General features: G+C 48.3%; 1 protein-coding gene across 2 annotated transcripts in view; it reads left to right on the top strand.

Annotated features, from left to right (window-relative positions):
- Positions 1-629: 629 nt before the first annotated feature.
- ABL1 (ABL proto-oncogene 1, non-receptor tyrosine kinase) overlaps positions 630-10,116 on the top strand; it is a 75,424-nt gene continuing 65,937 nt past the window's right edge. Inside the window, exons 1-2 of one of the 2 annotated variants that reach the window (XM_013193979.3) lie at positions 630-1,017; positions 1,403-1,755. In XM_013193979.3, coding sequence (XP_013049433.3) covers positions 1,620-1,755 — 136 coding nt within the window. In that variant the 5' untranslated portion in view covers positions 630-1,017; positions 1,403-1,619. Of the gene's footprint in view, positions 1,756-10,116 lie in introns of both variants that reach the window. The other variant, XM_048053312.2, reaches the window with a different exon arrangement.

Here is a 10,116-nt window from a genome sequence, read left to right as displayed (position 1 = left end):
GCGACTTGGGTGGCCCTCGCACAGGGACAAGGGCTGTGCCGTGAGCTTTCTGGGCCCTTGGCTGTGCTCCACGTAGGGGAAGAGCCCAGCTTTACGCCTCAGTTCGCATCGTTTGGTGGTGTAATGCGAGCAAATACCTCTCCCACCTGCCCTTTCCACCATCTTCCCCTTCACCCCGTTCCACTCAGATATCCCTCATCCTGAGGAACGTGGGGGCACCCCCTCCATGCTGCCTCCCCCCCCCCCAAACACCCCATCGTGACACCCCCATTTGCCTCATGGCTTCGTTCCCTATCCCCTCAGCGCCCCATTATTCCCTCAGAGCCCCCCTTTCCCTCATTTTCTCCCAAATCCTCGCCCATTTCCCTCACGCCCCCCCCCCCCCCCCGATTTCTCCTCACAGCCTCGCCCCCGTTCCCTCTCGGTGTCCCCCCCCACCCCCCAAACTCTTTCCCCTCAGCGGCTCCCCCGGCTCTCCCCGTCCCCTCCCGGGCCCGGCTGCGGGAGGGAGGCGGCGGCGATGGCGGAGGAGGGGCCGGAAGGGGATGTGACCGCCCGCCGGCCGGGGCCGCGCCGCGGGTTCCGCCATCTCCCTCACCGCTCCCGGGGGTCTGCCCCCCCCCCGCTTTGTCCCCCTCCTCCTGTCAGCCTCCCTTCCTCCTTCCCCTCCTCAGCCCGCTCCGCGCTCCCCAGGGCCGGGCTCGGCCTCGCCCCGCCGTGCCGGGCTCCCCCCCCCCCCCCCCGCGGGCATGCAGCCGGCCCCGCTCGGCCTCCCGGGGGTGCTGTGCGGGAGCCTCCCTCCCGGAGCCCGGCCGCGGCCCCGCTCCTCCTCCTCCTCCTCCTCCTCCTCCTCCCCCCCGGCGAGGCCGGCGGCCCCCGGCTCCCCGTGAGGGCTCCCCGTGAGGAAGGCCGGAGGCAGGCAGCCGAGAGAGCGGGCCCAGCGCTGCTTCGACGGCCTCCATGGCCCCCCGGCACCCCCCCAGCTCGCCCCGAGGGAGAGGCACGGGAGGAGGCGAGGTGAGGCCGGGGGAGGCCGGAGGACGCCGGGCCCTGAGGTGCCCCCGCCGGGCTCCTTGAAGCCGGGCTGGTGTCGGGGGGACCCGGCGGTGCGCGGAGCCAAGCAGGCGGCTCGGTGGCCTTCGCGAACTCAATGCTATGCAAAAGAAAAGGAAAAAGAAAAAAAGGAAAAAAAAAAAAAGGAACCTTGACCCTGGTCGCAGGGGGGGAATGAGCGTTTCCTGCCCGGGGTGAGCCTGCACGTGGTTTCTCGTGTGTGAGGTGAACTAATCCTGCTTGCCTCGGTGGAAGACACGCTGCATATGGCGACGTGAAACTTTGGTGACACTTGTTGTTACGGCGTGATCGGAACTCTTAACTTTTCTTTTTTGTTTTTTTCATAAAGCCACCTAAGAAGCCTTGCTGCTGTCTTCAAAAGCATTGGGAGAATCCGTGCTTGTCTTGGTTCTCTGCCTCAAGTGACTTTATTACACGGTGAGTGCAAGCAGCACACCCACCTGAAAGAAATTCTCCTTCAAAGCTCCTTCCCAGCCTGGAAGATCGGGGGTCGCGGACTTCTGCAGAAGCTTCTCATCCTGGGAAAGGCTGCCCATAGCTGCTTTATGGGGCAGCAGCCTGGAAAAGTTCTTGGGGACCAAAGGAGGCCAAGTCTGCCTGCCCTGCACTTTATCAAAGGAGCAGGGAAGAAGGAGTCATCGAGGCATGGGGGCCCGCACTGTAACGTCTTTGTCGAACATGGTAAGAGGTTTCAGTTGTATTTTTCTCTTGGTTTAATTTTGATTTACTGACACAGATGTGGTACGTGTTTGCTGAAGTGCATAGTGCAGATACAAAAATGCTGTGCTTCGTGGAAGTCTTTTGTTTGCTCTCCCTTCGTGCTTAAGGTGAATCTTCTGTGATTGTTTCTTGTGGAAATACTCCACGTGCATCAGATTGCTCAAAACCTGGGTTGTGTTCCTGCTAAATATGGAATACAAGGAAGTAGCTTTTTAACATCCTACAAGCTTCTTATTCCTGCCTTGGATTTTTTTTTTTTTAATGTCTGTGTAAGTGTTTCATCCTTTTTGAGTAGTTTATTTCGTAGGTGTTGATGAACCACAGCTGATGGTGATGCTACTGCCAGTGACAAGTGTTTTCAATTATCTTTACAAAAGGGGTTCTGCTACTTGAAAAAAAATAGACGGCTTTGGAATCTTTGTGGGTACTGCTGTTGTGACAACTGGTGGGAATAAAATAGTTTCTTGTTAATTTGCTCAGTGCTTTTACAGCACTTTTGGTTAGTGGTTTCTCATAGCCAGTTAAGCTCTGATCTTGTGCTGTGATGGATTTAAGTGCAAGAGGCTAAAAGTGGCCGAGTTAGGGGTATAGCAACCCTTTCACCTGTTGGCATCCCGCAAATTAAGAAGGGGTCAAGAATCTCAGGAAATAACAGCAAATCGGAAGTGCAGTAGAAATTGGTTGGCTTAGTAAATGTTGCAAATGATTTATTTGTTTTTTAAATGCCAGAAGAGATTTCAGCTAAAGGCATCTCTTTCAAAAGTTAGACACAGAAATGAATTGTTTCTCTGATTCTTTTTGGAGTAATCCTTGCTTTTGCACAGCAGTTTTTCAGTTCTAATATTATTTGAGAAAATGTGCAGCAGGCCTCTATCCTGGGCTGGAGGATAGGATTTTCATAAAGCTTCTTCAGCAGTTCTGACCTCACAAGAAAGTTTATCTGTGAACAAAACAAAACTGCATGTATAATCTTCATCTAATTAAAAATGAAAATGTTTGCTGCCTGAGAACATAATCCACCAGTAAGTGGAACAGCCTTGGTTTGGTTTCATTTTAGCTTTCAAACTTTCTCTTACCCTGTGTTTCTAGAAGGGACCAAGAAATTCTGTGAAGTGTTTAGCAAAGACACCAGCAGAGATGTTGTACTGAAATACTATTTTGAGTCACAGTTATTTCTTCTGATTTTTGCACAGTGTTTGTGTGCTGAGGTTATTTGGGTATTGGAGGTAATTACTGGAAGGTTGGAGAATAAGGGCTAATTTAGCTCCCCGATGATAAACCTGCTGCAGGACTTTTCCAAGCCGTGCTGTCCGGACCGTGCTACACCCACTCCTCCAACCCTGGTTTGGTCGCTGCTTTTGCTCCTTTGGACAGAGTTTCAAGGTCAGATGAGATACAGCGAGCGCTGACCGCAAGCAGTGCAGTATTCTACCCACCTGTGGTGTTTTGATGTAGCAGAAGAGCCAGAAACGCTCCTTTTTGATCATGTAACAGGAGTAGGCAGATGGTAACTTTATGCTGGTATGACCCCAGGTCAGAAGATCCTAGCACATTCGCAAAGAAAAACAGCAGCTATGATGTCCATATACCATATGTCCACAAGAGACCTCGGTGGCTTGATTTAGAAAAGAATAAACTTGAAAGGGGACATCAAGGCCAGTACATCTGTTCGGAGAACTGCAAAAGATCAGCCTCGCTTTTCCGCATGAGGAAAAGTTTCTGCCTTTGAGTAAATGAAATGGTTCTTCGTGATGCTGGCACGAGGAGGCTGTACCACCGGTTTTGTGTTGTTCAGCTCTATTTTGAGTTTGGGCTCCTTGTAGCCTGAAAAACGATGTCTTAAAATATCTAGAAAAATACAGAGGAAGCAAAGTTCATTGTAGAAAGTTATTCAACTCCCTCATTTTTTTTTAATTGACAGCTTTCTTGTCTTTGAAAAAAAAAATACATATATAATCTGACATACGGCCCTTATGACCTGTTGACTTTCCTATTGATGGACAGAGTAATGTTTCATGGTTTCAGTCCTGTTCAGAAGTGGTACGATAGGCTGCATTTTATAAAAGTAGATTAGGATTTCTGAAGACTTAATTTTTTCCATGTTTGTCTTTCAGCATTTTCATTACGTGGTTTCTTCTGAACGCTAAACGCTGTGTCTGGATTCTCTGACTGGGCCTGCTTTAAGGGCTCCTTAAAGCTAACCCTTAGCGATAGCTGAATTCTTAAAGGTACTTGTTTGAGGTTCTTGTTTTAATATACAAAAAAGTTGAGTTGGTAGTAGCAGCCTGCTCTGGTTGTCTTTTGGTAAAGCTGTCTGTAACCTTGGCTCGGTGTTTCAGTGGGACTGCTCTCTGCTAAGTCCTACCAAGGCCGCCTCAGTAGACACTTAGCGGTGATTTTCAGAGCACTGGTGATCTTAAATGCTTCCCTAGTACTGAATTAGGTTGGTAAATAGGTAAATTAGGTTGGTAAATATTATCAGATGCTAACGGTGTATGGCAAAATGACCTTCAGGGCAGTAATTCCATTTCTCAGGCTGTAGCACTCGACGCAATGCATCAAGTGGTTTCTGAAAAGCAAGAAGGCAAGTGGCCAGCAGTCAGCTCTGCTGGTGGTCAGATGCTGGGCTGGAATAATGCAGGAAAGCTCTGAACTTTGTTATGAGTTGACAATTGTGGGAAAAATCTGTGGGCAAGTGTTGGAGTTGTTCTTTGTCTTGTTCCTTTATCCGCTAAGAATATTTTACGCGCTGGAGTTTGCTCTGGTGCAGTTACCCTGGGCAGCGGGGTAGCCCTTGACAGGATTTTATGGATTTTGGTGCAGATGAGAAAGTGTAATGGCAATGTTTACCTCTTCCCCTATACTTTTCTCAGCTGAGAAATGAGTCTGCAGTCGCTGCTTTTGTGGAGTATCCAGCTGAGAGCAAAACCTCGGCCAGTGTTTAATTAGTGGGAAGGACTTTGTCAGCGCAGGTCGGTTTGCCCAGTAGTACCTCGTAGTACCAGGACGTCGTTCTCAGCAGAACTCTTGCATTTGGAAAGAAGAAAACAAAATCTGTCTTGCTCCGAGACTTGCTGCACTCCATGAACATCACACCTCTGCCTGTCTTGGGGTGCTGCTGCCCGGGGAACGAGCAGCTTCGCTGCAGCATCGCGGTACAGCAGGAGCTCTAAGCAAAAGCGGCACCCGAAGGCTTTGAAAAATGAATTTTAATGGTTAACTTGTGCTGCTGAGGTGAAGAAGAGTTGAGGTTACTGAACTCCGCTGGCTGTGGGGTTGCTGCCTGGTCAGCAGCAGGGCAGCGTTGCGAGGGGTGAAATCCCAAGGGGTTTCCCTTGCTTGCGTGTGCCCCAAACGCTGGGTTTTGTACGTAGATTGCGATAGCAGCCGTGAACAGGACTGTTCTGTCCGTGGTTGTGGTGTCAGACCCTGAGTGAGCTTTTTGGCTTTAATAATGGGAAATTCGATAAGTAGCAGCCTGAAATGTAGGGTGTTCACATGATGCCAAAGCTCTGATATCCGTCTCTGCTGTCATTAGCACCAGTTTTGCTGCGGCAGTCAGAACTAGCTGACTGGGGGGAGCCGAAACTTTCTGGAGAGGTTTTGGGCATGCAACTTTTACATGTCACCTCTCCTTACGTACAGCGAATCACTGACGGGTGCAAACACAGGCTCATCACTTTCATTGTTTTCTGCTATAAATCATAGCCACATTTTTTATTACTTTGCAGCATGTGTCAGAGTTTATATATCTGACTGGTTGGTAGAAAGAGAAGGAGTTTTCCTTTTAATCCGTATTACACCTCCATGCTACCAGGGAGCGGTAGCTGCTCAGCTTTGAGCTTTATTTTCTGTACGAGAAAGCGATAGGGAAGCTTAAATGAGTTTCTTACCATACTGAAAATAGGAGAACTACAGGAACTGGATCCACTTTTCCTATATTTCTGGTACTGAATACTTCTGAAGTTGGCTACTATAAACTTTTTCATATTGGTTCTAACGTTTTCTTATAAGGGTGCTGAAAGTTTTGGTGCTTTAACGAGGAAGTAATTGCCCAAAACTGATCTGTAGCGTAAGCTTGCCAAAGCTGCCGGTCGGAGATCAGCCCTATGACATTCACTATTAGGAAAAAAAAATCATCAATTGAAAGTCTCTTTGCGTGTACTGCTGATATGAAAATTTACGTTTTTAAGAGTCTGAAGATTTAATGATCTAATTTGGTTTACATCATTACATTTTGTTTCCACTGTGAAAATTATGAAACTGAGTAAATTGCTTTGGTTCCTTCCTAATGAGTTAGTGACCGACCAGCGTATAAAAGTATATAATATAATATATACTGTTGTAATTATATTGGTATTTATAATTTTAATGAAATGTTGTTCTCTTTTCATACCACGTAGGAAAATACCTAGTTCCAAGAGGCTCCAATTACTGTTTTGTTGTGAATAAAATGTTCTTAGTAACTTGAAGACTTTGGAATATATTTCTCTCAGCTGGGTGCTCCAGGACAGGTTGTGATCGAGCAATAATGGGCGACTTTGTACTCGTTATCCTTTATCTGTCAGGTACTTTATATGCAATATAAATTTATTAGATCGCGAATTGCCCGTACAGGGAAGTAATTTAAATGAGATTCCTTCCATTCGAGAACTGCTTCTTTAAAACCCGTGTGGCTGTAGACCTTGCATATCTCTCTTTTCCTTGTTCCTCAGGACGTTTTTACGCTCAGTGTCTGCCTCACCACCTGCGAAAGCTGAGACTCGAAGGAGACAGCTTTACTGCTCCGATTCCGCCTAGACCTTTCACCTGAAACTGTATCGTTAACGTCAGCCTCATGGAAGTCCCTCATTTAAAACCCCCCTTCAGTATCTGAGCCTCTGTTCTAAACCGACAGAACTTTTTTCATTATTAGCTTAGAGATTTGGCAAGCCCCAAACTTTAATTTTCATCTCTATTAGGAGAGAATTATCTATGGCTTTTGAGATCACTGCTTATGTACCCAGCCCCGATGTGCTTCAGTATTAATCTGGGTAATGCTGACATCTGCTGCACACCAAATGCAGATCTGTGTACTGCCTCTCACTATATCCCTTTCCGTCATACAAAGCTCTTGCTATATTTTTTCCTGCTCCAATTATCAAATACCACTAAGTTTCACTAAGAAGCCCCCGTGCAGAACTTGATCCAGGGTTGGAATATGTTAGGAAAGAGGCCTAAGACTTGCTAAACTGTTTTTCCACGTGGTGAGGTGGAAGATGAGGATGGGGAAAGGCTAATCCTTTTCCTGGGCAAAAGCGGTTCTGTTTTGTGCACCGACTAAGCTTTGATAGCTTGCCACGTTTAAGCAGTTCAGCTCCTTCGTGATGAATAGGTAGCAGTTGCTCGTATGCCAGAGTTTCGTTAATAGATTGTGCTGGTTCTGCATTCTTGTTATTTACACGTTTTAATAGAAAGGCTCTGTGAGAAGATCAGGACGGGGAGGCAAGAGAAAGCTGCGGGGGATTAGAAACGGAAATCATGGCTTGCGAGTGATCATCTCCTTCAGCACGCTTCCAAATTTGCCAACAAACTCGCGGCGTTTTAAATGGAAGCGTTTAAGTCTTAAACTTGGAAGTGAGGAGTTGGCAGAGTCCCGCAGCGGAGAGCTGGGAGTGCTGGGTCCTGTCCTTGATGCTCTGTGCCGCTGGCGCTGTGGCCTGGGGCAGGCTGCGAGGGCACGAGGAGGCGGAGGTGGCCCTGGAGAAACGCGTCGCTTCGTGGCTGTGGGGCAGGGGCGTTGTGCTTTGCGAAACTGAGAAAGCAGGCAAGAAATAAATGGAGAATTAAAAGTGGTGTTGGTTCTAGGGGTCGTGCTGCGTTGGCTCCCGTGGGTGGGACTGTGAGCAGCGCCCTGGCGAGGTGGCAGGTGAGGAGTGCCTGGAGTAGCTTCCGCACTTCTTAATAGCCTCCTGGTGCAGGGATGTGTTTGGAATAGGAGGCAGGGCTCCCAGCACCACGGCCCAAAGCCTTCAGCACCCTCAGGTCTCGCAGAACGCGGCTGCGGCTCCGTTGGTGTACGTGATGCACGCCGTAAGGTTTGAAACCTGCATTGTCGGGGTGTTGTGTGCCAGTGGATGTTCGCTGTGGCATCTTTCTGCACTACAAAATTATTTGTGTTCATGAAGACTGAAGGGAACCTTTAAAATGCTTTAATCCTTCTGGAGTTATTGTTTCAGGTGGATTTTGCTTTCCTTCCTGCGAGAAGTAGTAAGTCTCCTTGTAAAAAGGTCTGTTGTGAACCACAGAGGTCTGGGGCTGTAGGAGCATGTAAAGCACTTTCAGCAGAAGTTAGGACTCTGTGTTTGAGTTTTTTTTATTTTTTGTCTTAGTGCATCTTGCTCTACGCTGATCAAAGATCAATCTAAACAACCTGTCGGGGTTGTTAATCTGCATACCAGACTACCCGTGTTATCAGTTTATGGAGGAATCCCGGACAAAAAAGGGCAATGAACACCCAGTCAATTTTAGTAAGCAGAGCCGAGGCAATGTTTTTCCTTAGTTCTTACCCTTTTTCTTTCAAGTGGCACGTTTAATCCCAATTCTGCACATAGGTGTCAACATAACTTCTCATGAAACAGCCGGGGGTCGCACTGACCTGATGGCAAAATTGAACACGGTTCTGCTAAAAGTGTGTTGTAGGCTTTGGAGCGAGTTCCTTTCCATGTGTCTCCTTTTAATGACAGGGTGAGTACGCCCTGAATACCAGCTTTCTCTAGTTTTGCCTAGAGTACTTTCTGAGTTCAGGCTTTTAGCTGATTTTTGTTGTTATTGTTCTATCCCAGCACTTCTTCCTTGCTGTTTCCAGCTGAAAAGCATGAGCTTGCTTTTCCGCAGAGCGTTTGCTGCTGATTTGCACAGATGTAAGCTAGACCGTCACTCTTTCACGAGTGGGAAGGACTGCTGCTTTACGTGGTATTGTCTCTGTGCCCTGCTTTTACCTAAGGAGTAGAATCTCACCGTATTGTTATTATTCATTAAGAGTTTGGTTTCACTGCGTACGTTCAAGAATCAATGTTTTCAGACGTTGCCTGCCTTGAGAAGTTTCTTACCATTAGCGCCACTTTTCTAAGGCATTTTGGTGCATTTATTTTTTAGACTGACTTCAGCTCGTAGCTTGCGCCTCACACGCCTGTTCATACTCAGGTGCCTTGCCAGACCCCGAGCCGTGTCCAGCTGCATCCTAAACTCCCCTGCTGAAGCACAGCCAGCTCATTGCAAACCCCGCTTGCTCCAATCTCTCCTGAAAGGTCAAGAAATAGTGCTATGCAGAACCTAATTCCGCGTCATGTTTGCCTCAAGTCTGGGCTTTGAGAAAGGGAAGCCTGTCGACGTAGCGGGTTCTTCCCTCCTGTGCTGACCTCCACATCGCCTCCTGCCCGAAGTCCGTCGCCACTGTGCATGCAGAGCGACCTGGGCACGCTCCCGGTGTTTCCCGGCAGGCTGACGCTGTGTCAGAGGACAGACATATCCAGGCTCTACCAAGGGTGTTACACACGCAGAAGAACAGGGATACGTACACATCGGCTCCGTCAGCTTGTTGGGGTGACTGTAACTGCTGGATTTTCTTCGTGTGTGCTCCCGCAGTAAGCCGTGCTGTTTCCTCCAGAGGCTGGGCGTTGAGTGGCAGTGGGGTAAGGGCACGGAAGCTTTAAATAGGCAGCTGTCAAGCTTTTTGGAAATGCTCGTTAATTCATTTGTGTTAAGGCTGCTCGATTTCAGCGCATCCTCTGTGCCCTCTCGTGCGAGGCGGCCGGCGAGGGGCTGTGCCGTACGGGTACGTGCGGGGTGCTCAGCTCCTGGCGTGGTCAAGGAGGTAACCGAGGGTTATCAACAGGGCTCCGGCGTGGTCAACCCGAGTCTTCGCGCTTGTGGTACCTTTAGAGTAAACCTTGAGAAAAACGAACTGCCGTTTGGGGCGCTGGCCACTAGGTGTCTTTTTTTTTGAATCTTTTTAATGACTAGCTCTGGTTGAAACAGCCCCTGCATAGGAGGTGGCTGGGAAAGGAGCAGAAGCTCATGGCAGGAGCCGGGGCCAGAAGTGACAACCGTGCGCTTCGCAGAGAGCGGCTGTCAGAGCTCCTCAGTTACTTTAGACCTATCGCTTTTCTAAGCTCGCTTTCTGATTGGAAAAAAAAACATCTGGGAGGTGATGTTTGCTTTTGCTCTTAATGGGGAAACCTCGCTCCATCGCTACCTTGAGCTCCGTTTCAGCCTGTTCTTCAGTCTTTGAAACAACAGCAAATAGCTTTCAGTGCTGTATTCCTTTTTAACTGTTGTTGA

This window comes from Anser cygnoides, chromosome 20 (assembly GCF_040182565.1).
Source record: "Anser cygnoides isolate HZ-2024a breed goose chromosome 20, Taihu_goose_T2T_genome, whole genome shotgun sequence".
NCBI classification, from domain to species: Eukaryota; Metazoa; Chordata; class Aves; order Anseriformes; family Anatidae; genus Anser; species Anser cygnoides.
Note: the sequence above shows the minus strand (reverse complement) of the source record. Positions and strands in the feature narration are given on the sequence as shown.